The sequence below is a fragment of the Cygnus atratus genome, chromosome 13, assembly GCF_013377495.2.
Source record: "Cygnus atratus isolate AKBS03 ecotype Queensland, Australia chromosome 13, CAtr_DNAZoo_HiC_assembly, whole genome shotgun sequence".
NCBI classification, from domain to species: domain Eukaryota; kingdom Metazoa; phylum Chordata; class Aves; order Anseriformes; family Anatidae; genus Cygnus; species Cygnus atratus.
The window spans coordinates 20,624,479-20,651,565 of NC_066374.1; the positions used below are offsets into that span (position 1 = coordinate 20,624,479).

At 50.9% G+C, this 27,087-nt stretch overlaps 2 protein-coding genes across 4 annotated transcripts in view; one reads left to right on the forward strand and one right to left on the reverse strand.

Annotated features, from left to right (window-relative positions):
- Window positions 1-2,954: 2,954 nt before the first annotated feature.
- On the reverse strand, window positions 2,955-9,264 carry YIPF6 (Yip1 domain family member 6). The gene is made up of 7 exons (XM_035541822.2): window positions 9,153-9,264; window positions 8,164-8,292; window positions 7,544-7,622; window positions 7,103-7,145; window positions 6,048-6,173; window positions 5,784-5,941; window positions 2,955-4,936 (listed from the first exon to the last, which is right to left on the reverse strand). Exons 1-7 carry the CDS (start codon window positions 9,198-9,200, stop codon window positions 4,818-4,820), a joined length of 702 nt encoding a protein of 233 aa, XP_035397715.1. The 5' UTR covers window positions 9,201-9,264; the 3' UTR covers window positions 2,955-4,817.
- A 577-nt stretch (window positions 9,265-9,841) lies between these two features.
- The window catches only part of OPHN1 (oligophrenin 1), a 62,620-nt gene continuing 45,374 nt past the window's right edge, over window positions 9,842-27,087 (forward strand). For 2 of the 3 annotated variants that reach the window (XM_050713419.1, XM_035541821.2), the window contains exon 1: window positions 9,842-10,133. In XM_050713419.1, the coding sequence (XP_050569376.1) occupies window positions 9,980-10,133 (154 nt within the window). In that variant the 5' untranslated portion in view covers window positions 9,842-9,979. The remainder of the gene's footprint in view (window positions 10,134-27,087) is intronic. The other variant, XM_050713420.1, reaches the window with a different exon arrangement.

A 27,087-nucleotide genomic window follows, 5' to 3' on the forward strand; every position in this document is an offset into this window, starting at 1 on the left:
CACCCCAAAGGACAAAGTGCTCTTTGCACCCCACAGGGCAGTGGAAGAGAACAGATGTACTTCACTTCACTGCCTCTAATTCCATTATTAGAAATATTTTTAAAGTGCTATTCATTTATCAGACTGCCTTCCCACCCTCCGCTCCCTCTTTACCCTTAGTACCTTCATGTTTTAACGGCAGGGCTCAATGCTGGTAAGATCCTCTTGGCAGACTCGTATCCGCGAGGTGGTTGCTGAGACCTCCCTCCCCAAAGCGGCCGGCAGCCTGAGCATTGCCTGCATCAATACTGCCTTCGAGACAAACCAGCTCAGGTGTTTTCATGTTTAGGGTCTGTGACCAGGCAGGAGTAGAGGCAAGATTTAAGCATGAGCAAACCAATGCCACCGCTCGGCACTGAACAGCCCTGGCACACGCCTGACGCATTTTGCTCTGGGCTCTGTACTGCACCAGGAAGAAGTGGTGGGCAGGGACTTGGAGACTTTCACCCTTGCATCTTGCTGGTGCTACCAGTGCACAGCTCCTCTTCTGCGCCTGGTCCCTGCAGAACCTGAGCGCTACTGACACTTGGGCACATCTTGTCACCAACCCTCAGTGAGAATTGTTTTTCACTTCCCAGAATGCTGAAGTGCTGGATTCCCTTCAGCACCTCCGTGTGTAGGACAAAGGCTCAACATGTACAGATAAAATGCTCTTTCTGGTCCTAGCTCCTAAAAAGTATCCGTACAATTGGCTAAAACATAAGAACATCAGGTATTTACATGCATCTATAATAGCAGCAGTTCTCTTGAGCAGAAGGAAATAACGATTTACACCTTGCAGCAGTGCTCCTACCAGCTTCCATTAACTCACTGATGCACATGCACGCAGTTTAAATGCTTAGAAAAATTCTGTAGGAGTAGAGAATTCTACTGTTTCCTACCCCACCTTCTTTCAATTCATTCCAGAGCCCCAGGCCACACCACGTGTCTTTCCTTGGACAAAGCGTCCGCAGACAAGCGCTGCGCCCTGTCCATGCGGGCAGGCCCCGGGACGAGGCATTCCTCACCTGCTTTACAGGCCAGCACTGACGTTGGCTGCCAGCAGTACAGCGTATGTGGTCCTTCTCGTCCACATATATGACTAACCCCCATGTGTTTCAGTGTTTTAATCTATAAATTTCGAAGTTAAATTACTTTCATTTTCACTGGGGTTAAATAGATCAAAATTAAATTCAGACTCGAACACATAACTTCAATTAATTAACTGTATTAAAAAACCTTAGTGTGAAAAAAAGCTTGGTTTATGCACCAGAAAACCATCCACGTTCTACACAGAAACGTTAAAGCACTTCATTAAATGTGCGACATCTGCTTTTCTTCTTGCTACCTTTCCAGCTCTAAACAAGAAGGAAGAGGCTTTTTTCCCCTTGGAAAGCCCAACAACGGAGTTACCACATACGCTTTAATGACAAATTAAAACCTATGCTGTGGTTACAAGGATTACCTGCATGTGTTTTTGGAGGAATGCATTATGTAACCGGCTGAACAAGATCAAGCACCATTCAACGAGCAGGCACCCTCAGCTCCTTCACATAATGCCATTATTTTAAAGGAACATCACCAGCGTGACTCCTGGGCAGTCTGTGAGTATCAACAAGCTCGAGGTATTTCACCTGCCTAAACCTGAAATGCTTCAATCGTGCTGTAATGCGCCCGTACCTAGCTTGCTTTGGGGACCAGCTGCTTGCTGAGGGACAAGCTGAGTCAGTAAAAACAGTGGCGGTACAGAACAGCAAAATTTGGCTGAGGAACAAATTATAGTTTTGGCTTCTAGATTTTTTGAAGTCACCCAAGACTTCAAGTCACACAATTTTCAATCAGATGCTCATTTCCACTGATGCTCATTGCTTGCTCTCTCTGCCTTTCCAAGCAATTATATTCTACTTATAAGAATGGCTAAGCTTTTCAGTAGATTAAAGATTTAAAGGCCAAGCCACTTTTAGTGAAAATTTTCCAGAATTGATTAAAACAATTTCAATGATATTTCCCCTCCACCGTTGTGGTGGGGAAATTACCTTTGACGAGACATACTGCATGCTTCTAATCACACTGGCATCGAGCACATCTCTCAGTGGTCAGACAGTGAGCTACAGCAGCTAGGATTCCTGGCCAAGAACATCAGTGTCCTCTACTCTGCTAGAGTAAACTGTGATTAAAAACCCCCCATACTTAAGGGATAACTTTATTCAACTGGAGACATGAAAACTTAGGAAATCTAGTTTCCTGCTTGCCTCCTGACAGCTAAAGCTTTATTTATGTCAAGTCTTTAGTGATAAAAATCCACTTACACGTTTCACTGCTTTAGAAAATGGTTTCCACACTAATGGATTGCCATGGGTTTTAAAATAATAATAAAAAAAACTTCAGTATATAACCAGTGTATTTCTGCATATTCTTCCAGATTTAGAATAACTCTTGACTAAAACCTCTAGTGACCAGCTGAAAAGTGAATCTAGTTAATACAATTTCGTTCTCTTACATAAGCCAAGAGCAATATGTTACAGAACAAGCCATCATGAGACACATCAAAGACAAATGAGATAAAAACTGGGATTTTGTTTAATTCCTCTTCAAAATCATTTTCCTTCTTTCCTAAAAAATCAAATCAATCAAATTCAATCAAGTGTTGCTCCAATTATCTTTCAGATATGATACCACATCAAGTCTCAAGACACACTGGATATTAAGTACTGCAGAGAGAGAATTCCAAGGATTTCTATAAAAGCATGGTTAAATTCTTGTGCTGAAATAGAAAAGATTTTTTCCTCAAAGAATTCAACTCACTAATCAATCAGTTTACTATCTTTCTACTTCCCTTGAATATTTCTTTTCATATTCACAAAGCCAAACTAATGTTTAAATGAATGGGAAACAGCACGCCTAAAAAAAAAAAAAAAGAAAAAAGAAAAGTCACATTCCTTACCAGTAATAATTTAATGGATGTTTAAAAATTCCCCATTTCCATTTTATACCCAAGCATATGAAACACCAGAGCTCCCCTCGCAGCAACTTAGAAGAGACACGCTGAGGTGTAAGGGAGGCAGCGAGAACAGCTGTCAGCTTCACACACGCGCGCTGATGACTGTTCTGCCACCAACAAGGGTCCCTGCAGAGTAACTGATTTTTCTTTTCCTCTCCTCCACGCTCCCAGAAATGCACAAATGTACTTTTAGTCCACGCACTTAAAAGTTTCTATCCCAATTACCAAGTATTTATAGTGTTTATAGCAGAGACTTCATTTTTATATATAAATATAAATTACGTATATTTACACTTTAACAGGACCCACTTACATCAATTTCAGGTCTATTTGCATTACTACAGGAGAAAGGAAATCTGATACTCATTTTCAGAAAAAAAAAGAGCATTTTAACAGCAGTTTCTTCACCTCCAAGACATTCTAAAATTTCCCCCTTGGACTTCTTACTGAAAATAATGGGCAACATAAATAATTTCTGTACAATCTTCATCAACCAACTCTCCAGGTCTCAATCCCTATGCTGAAATATAAATGACCCACTTGTATGCCTGCGTACGGTTCTCCAGGCAGGCAACATACACCTACCTACAGCATTGGACAATAAGCCTCCTCTCCTTTTATAAAAAGTACTAGAAAAAAAACTATAGAAAAGTTTCTCACATTTCATTGTAAGTACAAAGGAACAATATGCAACTTTGCATGTGTTTATGTTGAAACACTGACCATGTAAACAACCAAATGAAAGTCACATATAATCAATTAAGAACGGAATTTGTAGGATACTCCATAAGAGCCGCCACCTTCATCATGATTTATTTTCCTTCCTTCGACCCACTTTAAAACTTTTGGATTTCAGTCCTGTTTGGCACGTTAGCATCCAAACATCATACATATCAAAACTTCAACTTTTTTTTTTTTTTAAATATACATTACTTTGTACTCTCCAGACACTTAGTTTTCCATTTTCAATATTCAGAGCCAATATGATGGCCAAGTCCCTTTTCCGATTAGTCTTGACTGCCTCTTCAGAACTTTTAACTCTAGAGTGGCAAACAAAAGATTTGTAACTCCCCAGTGTAAACACCGCCTCCCTTATTGGATATATGGACTAGTCAGTGTAGCTGTGGTGTTGAAGGCATTTGGCTAAAACACCTTGACATGCAAAGTGGCTGAAACACAAATACAGAATACATTAATACGAGCAAAGACAGTTCCCTTCTGCACTGCTCTAATTAGTAGGAAATTGGACCCAACTTATTTTTTGCTGCAATCTGATTTCAAAGTGAAAGCTCACGATCCTATGATGCACTGTATATACATTTCACCACTCTACAAGTGAAAAAGAACAGCAGTCAAACACGTTCTTCCTTACCAACACGTAACAGCGATGAACTTCTATTATTTCATAAGGCATATTCATCTCCAGCGAGAATCCAAGCATAAGCAAGAATTCTGCCAAGTCGTGCGATCCTATAACTTCACCTAACAAACTTCTTGAAGTTCCAAGATCTCCCCCTCTACTCCTCAGGCAGAACAATCCCTGTCACAGTGTGCATTTTTTATTCAACACAACTAAAGGGCAGGGCTAATTAAAAAAAATAACCAGCAGCTGGACTTCAGTATCTCTCAAGAAGAGGAACACACAAATGACCAATTTTGCAGTTCTCTGGCTTTATCCCATAACCTGCTTTTTTACACCATCTCTCTCTATAAATTAATAAGAGATAAAGCCAATGATTAACTGCAGTGTTCATGAAAAACTTGCAGTCCATATCACACAGTCTCTTCTGATCTGGCATCACTGAGGTGTAAAGGTGAGAATCATCCAGCTGATAACGAAGTAGAAGAGGAAGATAGGGTACACAACAAGAGCTTTGCGGTTTGGAGGCTGACTGTCTGCCAGGAAAGCCGTAGATGCTGGTGACAAAGGAAAAGAAAAATACTTGAAATGTGAACAACATAAAACCAAAAGAGAAAGATCCACTGCAGATGTTAACAAGTTTGAATTAGTACCTTGATTGCAATTAAGTTGAGGGACAGAAAATGGTAACTCATTGTTCAAGAACAATGGTCTCTAATTGTAAGTTAAAACTAAGATTAATTTATTTATTACATAGAAAAACAGATGCCGATTAACACTGTGCAATAAGATTCAGACTTGTACATTAGGAACAGGAGAAATAATGCAAATGCGCCTGTATGAGACTAGTGATTTTTAAATGGTGTTTATAACATTGGTCACGGAATAAAATACCTAGCAGTCTCACGTGAAGTTTAATATGAAATTGTCATCCTCCCTTCAAGGGCAATTTGTATATGACCACAAAAATCAAGAGGAGCATAGGCAAACGGAAGGCAAAGGCAGAAGTTCTTTACTAGGAGGGCGGTGAGGCACTGGCACAGGCTGCCCGGAGGAGCTGTGGATGCCCCGTCCCTGGAGGCGTTCAAGGCCGGGCTGGATGGGGCTTTGAGCAGCCTGATCTGGTGGGAGGCGTCCCTGCCCGCGGCAGGGGGGTTGGAATTAGATGATCTTTAAGGTCTCTTCCAGCCTAAACCGTTCCGTGATTCTGTGAAATGCTGAACGTCTGCCAACACAAGGACTGGAAGAACTATTTCTACAGTACTGCAGCAGCCTAGAAAACACCTCAAGCTACAACAATCCTTTATTTACAACAATCCTTGCTTTATTCAGCAAAACGCAACCTCTCTTTAAGCACCGCACTACTCAGCGTGCGCAACAGCGTTACAACACAAACACACTTACCTAACGTTGACCAACCAAACATAGCCATTACTATGATAAGACGAACAATGAAGCTGACAGTCCCGGAACCTGCTAGCAGTACCAGCCTGCACACCAGCATCGCTACTGTCAGGGGCAGGACACAGTAACCCAGAACGCACAGGCTCTGAAAAAAAGATCTAGAGAGGAGGGTGAGAAATGGAAAAAAAAAGCAGTCAGATCAAAACATCCCTGAAAATTTCATAAACTGGAGCATTTTGACTGCTCCTACACGCCAGCACTCACATAGTTCCTCCAAGCAGCTTTGAGTTTAGTGTGATGACGACTGCACCAAACCAGATGATGACAAAGACTTCAGCAAACTGCGGCCCTCCGTCTTCTTTACTATCTGCTGATCCACCCTGAAGCATCCTGTTGTAGGTAACAGATATAAGGAGTTAATTCCAATTTATGACTAAGTTTTTGCAAACTTGGAGTAGGTGACAATAGGAAGCTGCGATGTCAGTTCCTAGCTCGGCTGAAGACCAATTATTTTTCATCTGCTTTCTTATTTTTGGTATCCTGAATTTTGTACAGGAAAAGAAAAGGACTGTTGCCCAATAGAGGGCACTTTGGTTCATTTGTGTACGTGTTCTGAGGACTGTGCAAGTATACGCAGGAGAATAAAACCATGGACAACAGACAAGATGACAAAAATTAAACTACTGAGAGTTTGGTACTCTCTCAAAGGCGGCACTGCATGAGGTATGCCTTAGGGTAAGATTGTAATGACAGGACACAAACAACACAAGGCCTGGAAAGATAAGCACACACAGATCTGAAAACCTAAATTACACCGTCTGTTTTTGATAAAGCTTTAACAACATTTTACTCAGTGCACAGAAAACATTTAGTATGTAGGAGCCATAGTCATCTCCCATCTATGAACTGCTAGAACAAGCTTTTTTTTCCCATCAGTCCTCCAGGGCACACAGCATGTACACAGCAGTTCTCAGACGTAGGTTTTGACCTACAGATTAGGGTCAAAGAAGTCATCCAAATGTGTTAGCATCAAGAATGATCAGAATCAGAATACTTTTCAGTAAAATTCTTAAGACAGGGTGAGGGAGGGCTCACCCTTAAATCCTAAATTTAAAGACGGGATGTCCTAAGGGGCTTCAAGTGTTCAAAGTACATTTTATAAGAAAACCTACAAAGACAGCGCTTGTAGAAGACCAAAGCAGCATCAGAAGAACTCGATCTCAACACATGTAAAAGGAAATTCCAAAATTCTTATTTCCTTGGTGTCAAAGACTAAAACAAACCAAAACAATAAGAATCCACTTCCTATCAGTACTTACAGTGCAAGTGAGACACAAAGCACCAAAGGGCCCCAAAGATCCCCTGTAGACAGAGAAAAAAACAAACAAACATCACAGAATGACGCTCAATTGTTATCAAAGTAATAAAGCACCCTCTTCCAACTCCCAGTATATTATTTTCCTCATACCTGCTTACAATTTTCTTGTGTAGCATCTTATGCTATATCCTGTACGTAACTTATTCAAAGCCTGCTAACCATTAAAGCTACTTGTCCTACATACTCCGACACACGTTCCACTTTAAAAGAGCTCTGATAACCCTCTGATTTTCCACTTCTGCTGTTCAGCATTCTACAACAGCGAGAACACAGAACAGACACTTCTGAATCCCTCCTGTTCCACTCATCTCTTCCCTTCCCAGCACACACAGCATGTTGGCAAAGCAGCCGCTCAAAATCTTGAACATCAGCTTATACGTACAGTCTCTGAGGAGCGCGCTACTCTTTTTTGGATACATGACGTGGACAAATTTCTTCCCAACAGCCTTTAGATCTCTCATCTGAAATAAAGAAGTAACTTTTAATTTGCCTTTTCATAAAAGTTACAGATCTCAACTAAACGCAGAAAGATAAAATGTAAAGCAGTATCGATGGTAAATCAAGACAGGATCCAACACAAAAATTTCTGTAGCATCCCCTGCAACAAACAATGCTGTATTTCCTACGTTCCTTAACGACCACAGGTGTATTACATACTCTAACAATACACAATTAAGAAAAATAATTTGTTTGCTCCCATAAGAAAATTAATTAAAAATCCTGTTAGTCAGGATGGTCTTCTCCCACGTTCCACGTGAGGTCTTCACACTTGCACAGATTTTGAAATCAAAGAAACTTTGAGGCTGCAATTCAAATGTTTTATGACCTATGAGAACTGATTTTACATATATAGTTCTAAAAAAAGAAGAAAATAAATAAAACTTTCTTAGACGTATAAATCAAGCGGCGTTATGCGAAAATACAGAGTTGCATAGCAGATGGCCAAAGAGATCAGGAAAACACACGTTTTACTACAAACAGAAGCAGGGAATACAAACTTACAATAGTATCCCTAACAGGTTCATCCAGCGTGGAGTAATCTTCGTCAGGGGAGTGAGACCCGACAGGAACAGAGATCTCCCCTTCCACCGGAATGTCTTCCGATATTGACACATCTGCGAGGCCTGCAAACTAAGCACATGGCAAAGCCTTTAGAATGGAAGAAATACAAACCAACTGTTTCAACTGTTGGATTCAAGACATACAAACCAACAGTACAACTTGTTCAAGGGCTTTTCAGCTGGGTCTGTGATGAAAGGAACTGCTCAGAGCTTCAAGATACAACGTAAGTACTCTTTTAAATACTAGGATCAACAACAGAGCCGAGTCACTGTTTGCTTGACTTAAACGGCTCAGTCTAACAAGGCACTCGGTCGGGTGCGTGGCTACACACAAGCAGTGCATTTCTGTTCACAGACTGCCAGTAACCTGCTTTTCTCTTCTATTTAAACACCGACACCTGAACGAAACATAACACTTGTACGCTTTAGACAACGCAACGCCAAACAGCCACGTAGCCACCGCAACGTAACCGCGTGCGCTACCTGTAACGGAGCCAAAGGAGCGGCAACCCACGAGGAAGCTCCGACACCCCCGGCAGAAGGCCGGGTCGGCGCTGGGGGCCGGCAGGAGCCGCCCGCCCGGGTGCTCCGTGGAGGCGCTGCCGGGAGCGGAGCCCCATCGCCGGGCCAAGCGAGCCACCAAGCGCAGCCCGGCCGGCTCTAAGGCAACCCCCACGCGGGCGGGGCGGCAGCGGGTGCACGGGGCCGTGTCCGGCCGGGACAGCCGGCACTCAGCGCGCCCCGGCCCCCGGGCCCGGTCCCCGGCCCCCGGCCCGGCCCTGCCTCCCCGCCCCGGGGCCGGGGCCTGCTTCGGACAGAGCCGAGGGCCGCGCACCGACCGGCCCTGCCCTGCCCTGCCCGGCCCTGCCCGAGCGCAGTCCCGGCCCCTGTGCCGCGGCCCCCCGCGCCCCCCGCGCCCCCCGCCCTCACCAGCGGCCCCGCGGCCGCCCCGGCCCCGCCGCCCTCCGCCGCCGCCATCTTGGCCGCCGAGCCGACGTGGAGCCGGGCGCGACGTCAGCAGCGCGCGGCGGTCCCCGCGCGTCACGCGCCGCCGGCGTCCGTGGCAACGGGAGGGGCGGGGGGCGCGGAGGACCCGGCCGGCAGGGGGCGGCCGCGGGGGGCCCGGGGCCGCGGGGGGCCCGGGGCCGGGCCGGGGGGCTCGGGGCCGGGTTTGTGCCCGGCACCGCGGCCGTGCCCGGGGCAGGCCGGAGCCCCGCGCTGCGCGCTCCGGGACCGGGGCAGCCCCGCGGGCAGGCTCGGGGCCCTCGCACGCAGACCGGGGAACAAAGCCGGTAACAGGAGTGAGGTCGGCACGGGGGCGGCCGGCAGGGGGCGGCCCGGTGACCCCTCGGGGCCCGTCCCGAGCGGCAGGGCCGGGCCCGGCCGGGCCGCCCCGCAGCACCCCCGGCCCGCAGCAGCGCCCCGGGCACCCCCGTGCCAGGGCAGGGCCGGCTGCGGGCGGTCCCCGAGGCCGGGCGGTCCCGGCCGCCCCCCGGCGGGGCCGGACCCCCGCCCGCAGCGGGACTACATCTCCCAGCCCGCCGCCGCCCGGAAGCGGGGGTCGCGCTGCGGGGCCGGGGCGGCTCCGGGGGCGGCTCCCGGCTCGGCTCGGCTCGGCCCGGCCCGGCGGGGCGCGGCGCTCCCTCGGCGGGCGGGGCAGGGCCGGGGCAGGGCCGGGGCAGGGCCGCAGCCCTCCCGTCCCCTCCCGGCGTCCCTGCGCCTCGCCGGCCGGCGCCCGGGAGCGGCGCGGGGCAGCCATGGGGCACCCGCCGCTGGAGTTCAGCGACTGCTACCTGGACAGCCCCGACTTCCGAGAGCGCCTCAAGTGCTACGAGCAGGAGCTGGAGCGCACCAACAAGTTCATCAAGGACGTGATCAAGGACGGCAACGCGCTCATCACCGCCATCAGGAGTGAGTGGGGGGTCCCCGGGGTGCGGGGGGCTCCCTGCCCTGCCAGCCGTGCACACGGCGCGGGGCTCGCCAGCCCCCGAGGTGCTGCAGCTGGGTACGGGCACGGTGCGCGGCTGGCTCGGCTTTTTCAGAGCGCTGGCGAAAACTCCCGTTTCCAGTGTTTAATTCCGCAGGGCCGTTTCTGGAGGGTTTGTGCTATACCCTGCCCCGCGGCGGCTGTAGGCAGCGCGGCGCAGCCTACATGGCTGCCTATGGCTGCCCCCGGGGCCGGGAGGGCTGGCGCACCGCGGGCGGCAGCGACGCCGGCGGGAGGGCAACCGCCGCGGTGGATGTCCCGGGCTGGGGCACGTCCTGCTGCCGGGACCGCAGCTGGAAATGAGCTTCCTGCGTGAGCGCTGCCTCCGTGGGCTTCGGGGGCACCAGCTGCCCGGTGCACTGGAGGCTCCCAGGCGCCGCGGTTGCTTGGGGAGAGCAATCCCGTGCCTGAGGAAGGTGCCCTGCGGTCTGGTTTCACCACAGAGCAGGTGGAGCGGGGCTGGGGGCGGCACCGCTCGCCTCTTGGCCACGGGGCCCTCCCTGGGATGGCCCGCTGCTGGAATGAGGGGCGGCAGACCAGAAACACCCTGTAGTTTGTCGTCTTGTCCGTTTTTTCCCCTTTTTGTCCCCCTTCTTTTTAAATAGCGGCGAGAATTTTATCCACTTAAATGCAGGCTTCAGTGGTGACTTTAAGGGGGTCGCTTGTTCAGAAGCGTGTTAAAATATGGCCAGAAATGATAGCGCAATATCTGTAAGTGCTGCGCTCGCCTCGGACCAAGTGAAGACAAAAAAAATATCTGCAGTGCAAGGTCTGCTCATATGCTGCTTTTCTCATCAGCTCGTTGATTTCTAGTTGGTATTAATAGGTCTAGATGCTGCCCTTTTGTTAAGAGCTTCCTTGTTATCAAGGCCATGACTGGAATAGCCTGTGTTTCCCCATCTGGAAAACAGCGATGACAAAAGCTAGTGTGACTGAAACAGCAGACGCTGCTGGTCTGCAAGATGCTGATCTTCTGCAAAAGAAATCCCCAAATCTCTGCTTGGTCCAGGGGGAAAAAAATAAAAAAATAAAAAGGATTTCAAATAGCCTCTTTGTTAATGTAAATATGTTGCTCTTTCCTAATTGCTTTGGTCAAAACGGTTTCCCTTTTTAATGTTTATAAGCCCTCGTGCGAGCTCGCTGGGTACACGCCGCGCTGGGATTTTGCTGGCTCAGCAGACCCTTCCCACCAAACTGGCTGGCGAGGGAGGAAGGGAAGAAGTGGGAAGAGGCCGCGTTCACCAGATGGCACGGTTTACCCCCCAGAACTCAGGAAACCTGAAATTTCTTGCCTGCAATGATGTGGGCGTGTTCGTTTTGTCTTTCAGGCTGAAGCTGAGCAAACAGGCGCAGGAAGTGCTCCAGCCCGCTGGGGACAGGCTGGGAGGGTGCCAGGGTGCTGCCCACCCACCGGTGGGCTCGGCCAACCCTTGTGGCTCCCACCTCATCTGTGGTAGCTGGGGGCTTGCAAAAATACTGGTGTCTTCCCCTCTGAATCCTGTCCACGTAGGGCTGTAGTTAGGACTCTGGGGCCAGGAGCTGTCTCGTTGCCTAAGCACCCTAAGTTCATTAAGTCCCACTTCCCGGTGAGGGATGATTCAGCCCTGCTCCTTGGTGGAGCTGTGGGATGTGTCCCTCAGCAGCAGGGAGGCAAAGGTAATGGCAGCCGTAGCAGGAGAGAGAGTGAGAGTTCTTCGTTAAGGGTAAAGGGTTCATTAGGGTGATTGTTCTCATTAGACCTGTTATCTGAAGACTCAGAGTTGTGAGGTTTTTGTCCCGGAGCTCATTAGCAGTCACCACAGACTCACAATTAGTATTTACAGGAGAACACAACAGGTTTTCGCTTGTCTGTAGTCACAGCTGCCATTAACATTTTAAAAATAAAGTGGCTGTTAGGGTGGGGTTGAAGTAAAGTTTGGGAGAGAACTTGCGAGGGAGGCGGAGCGAGGTGCGAGGGTCTCAGGCTGCTAAAACCGAGCCGCAGACGATGCCGATCCAGAGGCAGTGACCTTCGCGTTGCGCTTTTCCCTGGGTGAGGCACGCTGTCGCTGAAACCCTTGGCCAGACTGATCAGGGCATTGAGACACCGACCGCAGTACGGAGTTCTGGGGACCTGCAAGGTTTATGTTGTCTTGTTGGTCTCATTAGCGAATACGGTGAACCAAGATTTAAAGCAGATCAATCCCCTGCTTTGCGCACAGACCCGTAGAAATGCCGAGCTCCTGCTGCCTCTAGCTGGCAGGCTGTCCTGCCGCACGCCGTGGTGGGAGCCGCAGACCAAGAGGCCCGGGCGCGATGCAGTCTGCCTGGGCGTCAGCACGCGCGTCCTCGTGAATTTGAGGACTTGTTAGCGTTAGGTCAGAGGCTGGACTCGGTGATCTCGGAGGTCTCTTCCAGCCTCGGTGATTCTGTGAATTACCCGAGCGCGGCAGCGTCCGTGCGGCGTACCAAGAAAAGTGCGGTTCCCCACGGTGGGGAAAGGGCCTGCTGTGCCTCTGCACGATCTGCTGGGAACAGTCCACGTTCAGGCTCAAAAACCTGAAACTGCCCAAAGTGGCCTTTTGTTTGCCGTTTGCCAAGTAATAGGAAAAACAAGTGAGAGTGACTTTACGTAATGGTTTGCACGCTGGGTGGTTTTGAGTTGTCTGATAGAAGACGCGTGTTGTTCTTTTCTTGGCTGCTGATCGTGTTGGTTTTGAAAGTTAGAGTTGTCTCAACCTACCTGTTGGGCAAGAAAATCTAGCGGCAACCTACCTGCTAGGCAGGAGCATCCTGGCAGAATCTCTAGAGGCTAACGCAGAAAGCAAACAAACAAAAACAAGAACTACCCTACTTGGTGTCACTTCAACGCTAACAGCACAAGGCAGGCCTCCAGCACCTATCTGATAAGCGCTATTTCAGTGACTTCCATTTGAAGATATTTGGAGGGCCTCTGACTTTTTTTTTGATAGCACGTTTGCCAGTAGGTCGATTCACCGGTACTGTATTTGTCGCTAATTAAGAGGTGACCACGAGCGCAAATTCTTAAACGAGTCCTCCGAGTACTTGCAGGACTTGTTTAAGAACAGGCTCGAGAATGCATGTGGTGCCCTTGGAGGAGGGCAGTGCTGTGCCGGCCGGCAGCGGTGCTCGCGGTGTCCCTCGCAGCGTCCCTCGTGCCATCCCGCCTGTGCAGGCAGCGCCGAGGCGGCCGGTGGCCCCGCGGAGCTCCGCGAGCGGCCGGTGCTGCAGCGCTTCGCCGGGAGCACGGCGCGGGCTGACGTCTGCGTGAGCGCTGTGCTCATTGAACTCCTCCAGCCTTTCGAGGGATTCAGAGAAGTAGGGTGGTGGTTCTCCCAGCCAGGTCTGATGTGTTACCTGCCGAAATAACCAAAACAGCACGCGGCCCTCCTGAGCGCTGTGCGGCTGCCCGCGTCCCGATGCGTGCTCCTGCGCGTTGCCTCCCTCATAAGGGCTTCGTTCTCGACTGAAAAACCCACGGCTGACTGTGCGTAGGGCACCGTGAGATGACTGAGTGGAAGATTGTGCCAAGTGAGAAATAGAACTGACTAAAGCAAAGATAAATATTGTTCTTTTGTATTAAGCTTGGGCTTAGAAGTCAAAGATAGCAAATGAAAAGGTTACTTCAAGACAGAAATAGGAGTGGTTTTTGTTGCAAAGTTGGCCGTATCCCTTCCTTTTCATGCCAAAAGCGCTCGGAGTCGCTGGAAGAGCCAAGTGACCGCGTTACTCCTATATGTTGCCCTGCTGCCGCCGGAGGTGGGCCTCGACCGCGGCTCTGCCGGGGGCTGCCGCGGGGCTGGAGCTGCCTCAGCCCCCGGGAAGTGCCAGGGCCGTGCTGAGCCCCAGCGCGAGGTACGGGGCAGGTCGGAAGGGAGAAAAGCTCAGGTGCGCGGTGCCTGCGCTCACCTCTCTTGAGGGAGGGCTGACGTGGCAGGCTCAAAGTGCAGTCGCTTTTCTTCCAGGCTTAAAAGGCAAAGAAAGGTGTTCAGGCTACCTGTTGTACGGCACCGTACGCCTGTCTCCCCTGGACTGTCAGTCACTGCTACCCACCTGACAAATCGTGTCTGTTCTTTCTGAAATCTTACGGTTTCTTGAAAATCAGCAGGCAGCCTGCGTGCTTGAGGCAGCAAACAAGTGTGCTAGGATGCAGATGACTAGGCAGCGTCGTAGTCGTTGTAAGAATGGGTTATTTATGTCATTTTCTTTCTGTGGCTCAATATGCTCTTTTATTTGGGGGGGGGGGATCTCTTCTTTTTGCTGCATTCTGCTGTGTGTGCTTGTCTGTGCAAAAACATCTACTTTCCCCCGGTCTTTGATGTTCTCCTGCAATTATCTATCAAATGGAGCTTGATAAATATCAAGTAGAGGCTGTTTTTACTAATGTGTGAGTGCTACAGTGGTTTAAGCTAGCTTTTGAAGCTGGAAGAGCTTTGAGTTCTCATGCCTATGTTGCATAAGTGCTTTTGAACTCTGTTTCTGCGTGGCGTAAAGTTGTGCAGATTGCTTGCGAATTTGCATGCCGGTTAATCAGCTTCTCCAGGCAGCGTAAGCGTTTTATCCTGGGAGGGCAGCGCTATGAACGAATGTGCAGAGGTGTCTGTGCCTGCAGAGCACACAGGCGTCGGTAACAGAAGAGTCTGGATGGGCTTTTCTCTGCAGAGGGTGGTTACTGGCGGGGAAGGCCCTGCCTTCGTCCGCTTCCCCCGGCAGCCGCCGCAGGGCTGTGCGGGCAGGGTCGCTGCTCGGCGCGGGGCTCTGCAGCCGCCAGCGCTGCTCTCGGCACATTATGGTGCTGCCGTCAGGGACGGTGCTTGAGGATTCGGTGCTTGGGAGTGCAGAAAGCAGCGTGTGGAGAAAATGTAATATTTTAATGAGATTAAAGCAGCCCTGCAGCGGTCTGTCGGATTCTTGCAGAAAACCCATGTGCTATTTCATGTAAAGTCTGTAGACAAAGGCTTGAATCCGTAGCGATAAGGTTTCTGGCTGTTGGTACAGTGCTTTAGATCCAGATGCTGGGTTTTGCCCATGTGCGAACAAAGCCAAAGCTCTCTGGAAAAGGGAGGCAGAGGAAGGAGCTCTGTCCCACGCGTGCCCCTCATCTGCTGGTGCACGAAACGCGGGAGCTCTCCGGGCAAACATTAGCTCTGCGCTCCGCAGAGCTGGGCATCGAGGAGCTCGCGTTTAAAACTATCCTGTCCCACAAGGACAGCTTAGTCGTGAGCCAGCATATGGCACGTTAACGAAGATGTGCGCAGAAACCGTCCGTGTGGGTGCACAGAGCCCTTCTGTCTCGTGGAAAGCCGCTCGCTGAGCTGCCCAGTGTGCTCGGGGGAGCCCGGAGCCCAACCAGGACGTGTGTACACAGCCTCTGATGCCACCGGTCAGGCAAGAGCGGGGAGACTGCTCCTGCGGCCAGGATCGCGGTACAGCTGCCACCGAACCCAGCCAGCTTGTTAAAAAGCTCTGTTCTCCTCTCTCCTCCGCTTGTATCCTTGCACTTCCAGGGGCCTCGAGCAGCAGTCAGCACCTGGGCCGTGAGCCGAACGGGTGCAGGATCAGACCAGGCTCCCAAAGCAGGGAAGCAACAGCTTAGGGGCGCGTTATCAGGAAAAACAAACACAGCTTACTTGCTGCTTCCTGAGATCTTCTTTGGTTGTGAGCACTGCAGGGAGCCTGTCTGCAGCTGCCCAAACTGGGGCTGGGTGGGTTCAGCGGGGTGTCCAGACCCTCTGCCTCTCTGCTGGCCTTGGAAATTGAGGGAGTCTGAGAAAGCTTCACAGAGAATAAAGAGAGGCCCCAATCTGCCGGCTGTCCCTCTGAGCTGTCACTGAAGTCTCCTGAAAAGAGCTGCCGTGGGAAGTCCCCCAGCTGAAGGGACACCTTCCCCCTTTTTCCTGGAGCAGACTACAGTACAGCAGTTAGTGTTAAGCCGTTTCTGGACTTTAGTGGGGGAAAAATGACTTGCTGGAAAATACATCACTCTCCTCTAGCAATAATGTCTGCTTGCGTTTCTCTGCTGCTCGCTTGTCTTATCCGTCCTTGCTGTGAGTTTCCTCCAGCTACGGCTGGTCAGATGCTCGCTGACACGTGCAGAAAATTCCTTCCTTCCTTGCTGGGTTATCGTAGCCACTGCTTTCCGACACTTGTCCTGGTCCTTACAGGAGGGTTTTCAGAATCACGTGCAGTTACTGTAGATATCTTTAATTTTTTTCTCCTAATTTCTCAGCTCTCATTGTCTGAAAAGACAGCAGACCAACTTAAAAGCAATAAATTACTTAGGGGACATGTTGTATAGACCTAGACACCTCCTAGACTTAAACCACATACATCTTCAAATTCAGGGTGTCAAGGACATGCTAATTTCGCCGAGAACCGTTGATTTCCTGCGTGTTTCTCCTCTCCAAGGAGAAGCGTGCAGTAATACAATGCAAGTCTTACGGCTTTGAAGAGATCCACATGCTCCTGAGCATGGCTGCGCTGCGGGGCTGGGGCCGGCGGTTTGCGCCGTCCTGGTGCAGGGTGGCAGCAGGAGCACCTGGCGGCACGCACACAGACCCTGGGAGGCGCAGAGCCCACAGGGTAACTGCGTGGCTGCGTGTGGGAGAGACCACAGCGTTCTGCGGTAGTGGTATCAAACCACGCCGTTTACAGAAGTGGTAATGGAAGTACTTTGGCTTTGGGGTTACCGACAGAATTGGATGTGCGTAAAGCTACCCAACAAACGTGATTCCTTTCTCTGAAAAATCACATGGCATTTTTTTCTAGGTGCCTATCTCTGCATTTCTGGGAGTGAGAACTCAAAATCCCCATGCCCTAGAGCACTTCTGGAGCAGTGCTCAGCTTGCAAAATACTTTCTGCGTCTTTATGTCAAAACAGCAGACTTGAGCTCACGTGCCACTGACAGTTCTCCCTGTTGAGCTTTTCCACTCCCGTGGAGCATGCTCAGGACAGGTGGAAGAGGGGAGTCTCCCTGCAGCCCAGCAGGCGGTGAAGACGCTCATTTTCCTGGGCGTTTGGCACTGTGCACAGAACTGAAGGTCCCAAGGTGGCACGAATCTAAAACAGATGTTCCTTAACCAGAAACTGAAAAACAAACAAACAAAACAAAGCGAGTCACCCCCCAAAACCTAATCTGCAGATGCAGGCAGGAAGGAAAAGGAGCTTGCACAGTATCTGCGTGCTCCAGTTGCGAGGCATATCTTCCCCTTGTTCCGGGGCTCACTGCTGTGCGTTTGTTGGATTTCGCTCCTGGCTGGATGCAGCTCGCTGCCCCGCGTGCCGGCACTGCCCTGCCTGGCCGCGTGGCTGGAGCCGCTGGCCGCTGCTGTGCCCGGCGGCAGGACGGCTTCGTGTCGGCTCCTGCCCCCGGCAAGGGCTGGATCCTGGTCACGTCCTGGTGGCCTGCGCGAGGGGTGCTCAGGGCAGGGTTTGGAGATGGCAGGCACCGGGCAGGACTTTTGTCTGAAGCCGCTTCCTGCCTGCCCTGCTGCCAGCCCCTTCTCTGTGCCCACCCAGACGCTGATGGAGCGTGCTGCGGTCCAGCACTCGGCCAGCTTACAACAAACCAATGTGCGTTGTTTCGTGGGGGCATTTTCCAGCCTGGGTCCGCGCCCTGAGCCACTTCCCAGCGTGGTGCCACAGACGGCCATGCCCCTGCGGAGAAGCAGTGCCCATCGTGGCAAGGAGCGCAGCCGGCGGGCGCAGAGCTGTCTGCCCGCACGGGAAGCACATTGGCGCGCACGGCTGTCTCGTGAGCGCTCGGCTGCCTGCATCGTCAAGATAGGCAAGATCACAAAATTGAAGGGTTTTGATGTGTTTCTGTATTTTTTCTTCCGCTGCACAAGACATGCATGCAGCTTTTCATCCATCTTCTGTTGCCTTTCTTGGCTCCTTCCCTGGAAGGATGTGGGTGTTATCCATGTTTTGTAATGTGCCTCAAAGTCCATGGGCTCGCAGCAGCGCTGCTGCTGACTAAAGAGTTTCCTCTTGAGTCACCGTATGAAGACTCAGCTTTTCTGGCTTTTTTCTTGAGAAATTTTTTGAATATTTCAGTTATAAATTCTGTTGGTAGCACACTGGTAACTACAGATGTGGCCTCCCCATTCACCCAGAGGCGTTCCATGGGTGGCTTCTGCACCACTGCGGCGTGGTGCTGGGTCCAGTGTGGTGCTGGGCATGGCAGCACTGCTCCGCTGGTGCTGTGCCATGCTGTGCCCAGCCTGGCAGGAGAGCGGAGCTGCGAGCCGTGGTCCCCAGGTGTGCATCCAGGCTGAGGTTCGGCAGGAGCTCTGTGCTGGCTGCACAAAGGAGTGCCGCTGCCACCCCTGCTGTGGGTGTCTGGGCGCAAGAGCAGGGCCCTGTCACTGGGACCACTGCTGCTCAGCGATGTTTTGGGAATTACAAAGTCTCTGTGCGGTTTGAAGAACCTTGGTGTTCACAGAAAAGAAATGGCAAACTTTTTTCCTGTGAGCAAGCAGCTCTATTTTACAGGTATTGAACACTCCAAAATGAAAGCTCCTTTGAAACTGCTGGTGAAATTCAGCAGGCAGCAATTATTTTTCATACTAAGTGTTAAACGAATGTTTCAAACTGTGTAAAACTATTATGTTAGTGCCTGATAATTATGAGGAAAATGCTTTCAGAAACTTCTCAGTTTTGTGTTGGTGATGTTGAACTTTTCTGTTGGTTTTGTTTTGAGTCGTAGACTGCTAATTGGTGTCAGGATCTCCTCTGGGAGATGTGATCCTCCAGCTACTGCTGGATTTTCGTCTCTTGGGCATATTCAAAAAGTTCCTTTGCAGCTGGCATCCTTTTTTGTCCCTTAGCTCTCCATTCAGGTAAACACAGTCGCATTCATGTGTTGTTTGAATGATGATAAGAGCAGTTGAATAGTCTGAGATAACATTTCTAAATATACGTAGAACACAGAACTACCAGCTACCGAGTTGCTCTCTGCAGTCTGTTTTCCCCTCCTTTTTTTTATCCGGTTTCTGTTCCTCCAGCCAAGACTGATTATGAAGTGCTGAGGCCAGATATTTTAAAAACAAGAGTAATTTCATTAATCCTTCTAAACTTGCAGCTGTGAAAACAAAGGACAACGAACACGACCTGTTTTTTGCTATCACGTGCAGGCCGGGGACCTGCTGGGTGCACGGACCCCGTCTGTCCCACAGTGGCAGAGGCACAGGACCCGGGGTCCTCTCCGAGGATGAGCCCAGCGGTGGCGAGGGGAGCGAGGCTGCCGGCCTCCCTGGGGGGACTGCGGGCAGATGGGGAATTTGTGCTGCCGTGGGGGGGCTGGAGACCCTCCGTGCAGCCTTCGGTCCCGTGGCTGCCTTTGGAGCAGGGGGTGGTTCTCATACGTGCCCCGCTGGTGCTGCTCGTGGCCGGCCCCTCTCTCCTCACGGCAGCACAAGGAGGGCGGCGTGGGGCTGGGGTGTGCGGGCCCCTGCCCGTGTGTGGGCCGCGGGGCAGGGAGCAGCCATGCGCGAGGGCGAACACACTCCTGCGGCCCGGTGCTGAGCAGCACCGCACCGCTCCTCGGTGGCCGTGCGGTCCCCCCGCGTGACTCCTGTGGCCTCCTGCCCAGCCCTCGGCGCTGTTATCCGAGGGAAACTCTGAAATCATCGCGCGAGGGCTGAGCCGCCTGCTCCGCTCCCTTGCTGAGGCGATCCCAGAAAGCGCGTGGGTCGGCTCGCCTCGCCTCTCCGGGAGGTGGGCTGCTGGAGGGAAGCCTCCGATGGCTTTGCCGATCACAAGATCTCTCTGTGGGGACTGCAAGTGCTCAGGCCCGGATAAGTGTCTGTTGTTTTCATGTTTGTTTTCCCAGCCTTCGTGCTGCTTGTGCGGCCGGGAGCCGCGGCTCCTGGAGCACACCCCCAGCTGCTGCCTGTGCCAGAGCCGCCCTGCCGAAAGCTGGTGCTCTTCACTCAGCGTCCTGCAGGCCTGTCCCCGGGGCTGGGGAGGACTGTCAGGAAAGGAGGCTGGCCTCATGTGGTATCTAGATAAACACGGGTGTCGGTAGGTACACAGCAGCCGCCTGCGGAGCCCTCCCAGAGCGTGCTTGGGATTTACTGATTGCCTTAGTACAAAAACACCCGCCCCACCTTCATCTCCAGCGTTTGTGCCTGCAGAGCAGGAGCTGGGCAGCATTCCTCTCATGTCTGAGCTCTCAAGAGGCTCTCCTTCATTTGCTCCAGTTTAATAAATTCCAGGGAGGTGCTGCATAATTTCCCATTCTAGCGATGGTTTGATGAGACACCGGGTAGTCTGCAATTTTTGCAGGTCTAGTGAGAAGACTCCCCTGAGGAGGAAATGTGGCCACGGTCCTTTGATCCACTGTGGTCTTCACAAAATGTGTTTTCCTTTCCATCACGGTAGCTGAAGTGAAATACAAAAGCTACGAATTTCCTGAGGGTTCAGGCTCTGCCTGGAGCTCAGTTGTGATCTAAGGGATCCATGCCGTGTGAGTCTGGGATGAAATAATGAACGAAGTGGGCTGACTGCAACTGCGCTCCCAGCAGAGGGATGTTTGCCAGCTACTTTGATCTTCTGGGGCGGTAGGATCTTTTTCTGAATGCAACTTTTGTGTAAACCTGGAGTTAAAATTAATGAAGAAAACTTGGTTATTTCCCCTATGATATACTGGATGAATGTCTTGACATAAAGGATTGAGATAAGTTATAGCTGCATTATTTCTTAATGCGTATTTCAACATTTCTGTTGATCTCTAAGGCTGCTCGTCTTTGTGTAACTCCCATCTCAGTTAGTCATGTGCTCTGCCCCATCTCCCTCATGTCTTTTTCCAGTTTTGCTGAGGGAACTACTCCAGCTTTGCAGAACTGCTGGATGGGTTTGAAAGGCCAGAAAAATGCCAGCGGTGAAAAATTGTTCTTTCAGGAGTCGAGCGTTCAGAGTCTGGTTCTGCCTCCTGCTCGTGATGAGGAGCATTAAGTTTTGACTGGAGCCAACAGCACTGGAAATGGTTTTGCCAGCAGCAGCGGCGATGCTGTAGTGCCGCTCTTTGCGGGGAGAGCAGGCAGGTACCAGCGCCTGCGTCCCTGCCTGGCCGGGCACGAGCTGGCTGTGCCGAGTGAATGCCCTGCACTTCGCAGGGAGATCATGGCTGTACTGAAATGGCAGAAGCAAAATCATAAAAAATAAACCCGCATTCTGTCCATTATAAAAACAAAAAAAGTGGCCTCGGGTGCTGCTCTGCAGGAAGGCAGGCCAACTCTTCCTCAGCCAGTGGGTGTCTGTGTGGGAGTATGGTCTGCTCTGTGTCTTTGCTTTAATATGTGGCGTTGTTCCTTGCTCGTCTTCACATCAATGTTACCTGCATCCCTCACTTGGCGTTTTCTCCAAAACAGACTGAAGAGCCCCAAAACTTTTGTTTCAAGCTATGCCTTCTTTTCCTCTTGTGTTTGCAGCTGACAGCCCTGAGCTAGGTGGAGGGGCGCACGGTCCCGTGGCAGACCCAGCAGAGCAGCCACCGGCCTTCCAGGTGGGGGCAGGCGGGCAGTCAGCTTCCCCCAGGCTGGCACCTTCCTAGAGGTGGGACTCATAGTCAGTGCTGAGCGGGAAATGAAACTAAAGCTCTCTGCCTTCTTCTTGCTGTCTCCCAGGGTGGCACAGTCGGTAATGCAGGACCCCTGAGTCTGTGCTCGAGTCTCCTCCATCCCAGGGGAACAGGGAGAAACGCTCTCCGGAAGAGGAGGACCTGTGCCGGTTTGGGCTTTAGACGGACCAGGGGGAGTTGGAGGAAATGGTACTGATGCTTTGGCAGGCGCTTCCCCCAGGCTGCGGGACAGAGCACGGGGAGTGCTGTGGGTGAGCTGAGCAGCCCCGCACGCCCATCTGCCTCTGCACAGGACCTTGTTCACGGCTGCCCCTTTCCTCTTGGACAGCATCCCCCAGAGGCCGTCCTGCTGCAGCGGTGGCAAGCCTTGCACACTTGCTTTTTGTTTTTTGTTCTTTTTTGTCTGTTCATTCACTTCTTGAGCTGCTGCATTGCACCCTTCAGAGCTGGAGGACAAGGGAAGGACTGGAAGGCTCCTCCAGCCCGCTCGCACTTCATGAGCTCCTCTGCAGTCGCAGGGAAGCGGCTGGTCAGGAGGCTGGCAGTCTCCTGGTCGTGGCAGCCAGGAAAGCTGCTGCGCTTTTAATTTCTGTGATCTTTGATCTAGCGTCACGAAGCTTGCCAGCTTTTCTGAAGTGCAGCAGGTATGGTGTAGCAGGTTTCCCTCAGTCAGTAAAGGAGATAAGGCAAGCAGGAGAAACATATGATTAATGTGAACAATTGCTGTGTTGGTCTTTTGCTTGTGTTTGTTTTGCTTGTTTGTTTTAAACTAAACAGTAAACAAATAAACAAGCCCGTCAAGCAAGTTTGTGCACTTAACAGAAGGGGGGCGAGGAGGAGAATTTATGGGAACAAAAAATTACGGCATGGATAGGAAGCAAACCAGGGTGGCAAAGGTAGCAGGGTGGTATGTAAGTTTAGTTAATGATACACAAGGCAAATCACAGCTTGTAACGCAAAAGGCTCTACAAAAGGTAAGAAGAGGTATGTACAAGTAGGTAGGTACAGTTACTGAAAAATGTGTTTGTACCTGAACTGCAGCCCCGCTCTATTCCCTGGAGCCTGCGCTAGATCAACCACAGTAGTGAAAAGGCAGTTTATAAGAGAGACAGTCAATAACGCACCAATTAAAAAGAGAAATGATAAATACATAACAAAAGCATTAGGCGTTCAGTAAGATCCTTTGCAAGAGAAACGTAAAACACAGCTAAATGTAGCAAGTTATTTTTAGAAGTTCGGGCTAGCCATTTATTTCTGGCAAATGGAAAACCCAAGTCAGCATGTGAAAAATGACCTTTGTAAAACGTGTCAGTATTTCTGAATCTCCACGGTGGCCAGAAAGCCTTTGAGGCACTTGCAAACAACTTGCCATGGGTTAATGCGGAGCATTGCCTACTGTATAATGGGCCATTGTGTAATTACCTGGTGGTGAGCATCTCGTGTATGGAACAGCTGGAGTGCTATTTTCTAGCAAGTTGCTTGTGTGGATTTGGGACTACCTACAAGGCTAACCGGAAGATTTTTTTTTTCTCTTCTGAAAAAATCAACATGTTTTTGCGTTCAGGCAGCTGTAGAGTACTGTTCCGGACTGCTCTGTGAGTCAGGACTTATTACTCACTTTCTTAATGACACATCTGCGTGCAGTCAGGGTAGCTTCGTTGATTTCAGAGTTGAGGTATTTTGGTGGGACAATGTTTGGGGACTTTGTGGAGTTTGTACACACCGTATAAGTACAACAGCTCAGAGCAGAATCTGGCACCCTGGCCAAACGCTTTGTATGTAGGCTGGTAAAGCTTCCCTGCCAGTACAGAGAATCCTCTGAACACGGTGGGGTCGGGTACACGTATGCAAAACCTCATCTCTTGGATGGTAACATGGATGAACTCTCTTTTATACAACTCCCTGTAAAATTATTCAGTGGGAGTTGCTAACAATGGACACATTCTTTTCCCCTCAGGGATTACAACCCTCCCTTTCTCATGCCGGAGAAAAAATGGTATTTCTCATGTTCTGCATATCCCGTTGCACAACTCTCCACGAAGAGCTAGAAAAAGTTCTGAAGTGACCAGGCTTGAGAAGAAATGTAGGTGCATGCGTCCTCGGCTGCTGTACGTCAGGGTTTTGTAACATTTCCATGAAAAACTGGATTTCCAGAGTTCATATTTTTTATTTTTTTAAAGAACAAAGCATTTGGTTTTGCTGTTTGTTTTCAATCTGGAAAAGAGGAAAGCAAAATGCAAAAACGGAGCGCCTTACACATTTGGTCTGTTTATTTGTGTTGCCAGAGCTCAAAAATCGCTTTGGGTTTTCCTTCTTCCAGCATGTAGGTAAGCTTCGGGCGGTGGTAGGCAGTTGCGTGCCTGACTTAGGTTAGCAAAGGAGCTGCTGAACCCTGTCTCTGCTTCAGCCACTGAGTCCTTCTGGAGCAGGAGCAGTGCTCCCATAGCTTTTTCCTGGGGTGACATAAAGGTGGTCCTGGTTTACCAGATGCTGAAAGTGAAATGAAGGGGATGAAATGAAGGGTTCAGCAAGGGGATGCTTGGGCATCAATAAACCTCTCTGAGGGTACTGGCAGTCTGCTCCCAGCAGATCTGGAGTGCGTGCTCTGCAACTTCTCTTCTGTGCAGTGGGGTGTTTATGTTTTTCTCCAGTGTTTATTTCTAAAAGTCACACTGCTTTCTCTGCATCTGTTACACCCAAGGTCACGTTGTGTCTCTGGGGCATTAAATGAGGCAGGCCGAGCACAGCCCTCTTTGTCTCGTGCACAGAGGTGCTGGTGGTCTCTAGCTGTCCCCAGCGGGTTGGCTGTGGCATTTCTATTTTTATGTACTCGGGGATGCCTTTCACTCGGCAGCAGGTGACCATTCCTGCAGAAGTTTGAAATGAGAAACCCCATTTGTTCCTTGCTGAACAGGGTGTGGGCATCCTTGAATAGCTGCAATCTATAGAGGTGACTTTATATATACACTAATGTAATGGAAATTTATTCTTGTAGCTTGGAAGCGTGTCGGGGCTGTACCTGGCGCTTGTTCTCTCCCTCTTGCCAGATGCCATTTGGTTAGCGCTGTCCTGTGTGGAAGGATTGGACTTTATTTTTACTAGAAGAGTAAATTATTGTTACCACAGATTGCTAAGGCTGGCATCATTTACTGAACACTGCAAGGAAGAGAGTCCTAATGGATTTTTGATTGAATTCATTTTGGTGAGTTTCCATGGAAACAAGCTGTACCAAGCAGGCAGGGTCCTCAAAACTGACGTGAAGCCATCAAATGTTCCTGCTGCTGGCCAGGAATGAGACTGTGCCTGCTTTTTGAGTGGCATTCCTGGCTTGCAGAAGGAGCATCATGCCCCCGTGACCGTCCGGCTCTCCGCGCGCTGCTGGGGCCCTGGAGGCCGTGGGGCCACCTCCGTGCCGCCGGGCTTTGGGTGTGAAAAGCAGGGAGTGGGCAGGGGCCGTGCATTTGGCAGCTGTGTACTTGCATCAGAGGGGGAAAATCTCCAAGTTTCTGCTAAATGAGGGGAAAATACAGATGCTCTGCCTGGGGGCCCTTGTGTGATCCACGGGCACAGGCTCGTGCTTCAAGTCCCGCAGGGGCCCAGCCCTTCATGCGTGAGCGTCCGCTGTTCCTGCTGCGCTCGGGATGCCAGCAGGCACTTCTGCAGCAGGGGAGGATGCCAAAACCATCCCTATTTCAATTTGCCAATAAGCATCTCCATCAGAACAATAACACTCCTAATACCATAAGAGTACCCAATGCTGTCCTTGTGTGTATATATAGGATTTGTCAGAAATCGGTGTTCAGCCAAGGCTCCGTACGTGTACAAAGACGAGTAACGTGGGTCAGTAGGGATCTGGTTTCCATTAAACGATCTTTGAGAGCCATGCCAGACGCTAGCAGCACCGCTTCTCTTTCCAACTAGTTCAGTTCTTTCCTAACCCTAAATCTTGAATAATTGTTCCCCTGAAAAGAGTTTGTCTTCCAGCACTGGACGCCTGTTGCCTCCCTGCCCCTCTGACCACGCTGAGCTCACGGTGCCACCACAGCTGTCCCCACAGGGGCAGCCCCTCATCTTCTTGCACCCTCTGTCAGGAGACCGTCCCCTCCTGCTTCCTGACCCCTCTCCGAGCAGAGTCCCCAGCACCGTGGTGACATTCGCTGCCTGTGCACAGAGCCTTCCCAAGGTGGCGGCTCTCCTCTGATGGCAGGACGGCTCAGGGCACGCAGCAACATCCATCATTGCTTCTTGTTCTTTCGCCGTGTGGATCCTGAGTGGTTTGGGGCAGTGACTTGGCTTTATTCAGTTTGGGAAGTTTTCTGTAGGCGTGGAAAATTACTGAGGTTGTTCGATTAAGTAGAATTAATGATGCTCTCTGAGGAGGACGTACCGCTATCCCTAGATCCCAAAGAAAGAAAGGGAAGAGGAATGGAAAGCTGGGCTGAGCTGGCCGGTGGTTCCTGAGACTCTGTCGTTGACGCCTCCTTGCTGTCGCAGGGCCACAGCTGTAAGGTGCCGAAGGCTGTGTGTGAGTGCCCCGGCTGCTGCAGGGGTCAGATCCTGGCTCGGGGGGACTCCAGCACGTGAGCGTCCGTGAGGCGCAGGGACACTTGCCGGGGCTGGCTGGTTCAGCGCCTGCAGGAGGAGGGCCGGGCCTCGTGCTGACGCTCGGCCAAGGCCTCGCTCAGCACTGAACATCAGCGGAAGGACTGACTTCGCTGCGTTCGGGTCTGAGCGGCGAAACCAAGCTGCTGCCCTTCCTGCTGCAAGATAGCCCCGGCGTCCAGCCTGCCGAGCGGGGATTTCTGTCGGATTTTCAGGGACTGTGACGAGCTCCTGGGGAGCCAGGCTGTGGGCAGCGGCTGCACCTTGGGGTCAGGATGGAGGTCCTGGAGTGACCGGAGCTGGCCGGTGCTGCTGCGATCCCCAGGGCACGGCCCGGGCGATGCCGACTCGGCCCGGCTTGGGGGGAGGCTGGTGTCGGAGCAGCCCCGCAGCCCCGTGCCCTGGTGCGCTCGCTGCGCTCACCCCAGCACGTTCCTTCTCCCAGATGGAACCGAGCGGTGCCAGACTCAGCAAGGGGCTCGAGTCTTTTTTCGCCACTAAGCTAATGTGAGATGTGGTTTATAGCGTGTCCACCTGGATTTGCTTCAGCCAGAAACTTGGCAAATAAAGTTTCAGGCCAGACAACTTTTTGAAAGGAAAATGTAACTTAAATCGGTTCTACTGTTTCTTTTTCTTTTTCTTTTTTTTTTTTCTGGTGAAAAATATATTGCCTTTGGCTTTTTCAAATCCTTCT

What these genes read in the sequence shown, in the direction of transcription:
- YIPF6 (XM_035541822.2), bottom strand. Translation starts at nt 9,200, where the DNA reads ATGGCGGCGGCGGAGGGCGGCGGGGCCGGGGCGGCCGCGGGGCCGCTG. An exon ending in TAGCGCGCTCCTCAGAGACT is followed by an intron (nt 7,146 to 7,543) that starts GTACGTATAAGC and finishes CTCTGTCTACAG; the next exon opens with GGGATCTTTGGGGCCCTTTG. An exon ending in AAGCTGCTTGGAGGAACTAT is followed by an intron (nt 5,942 to 6,047) that starts GTGAGTGCTGGC and finishes CCTCCTCTCTAG; the next exon opens with ATCTTTTTTTCAGAGCCTGT.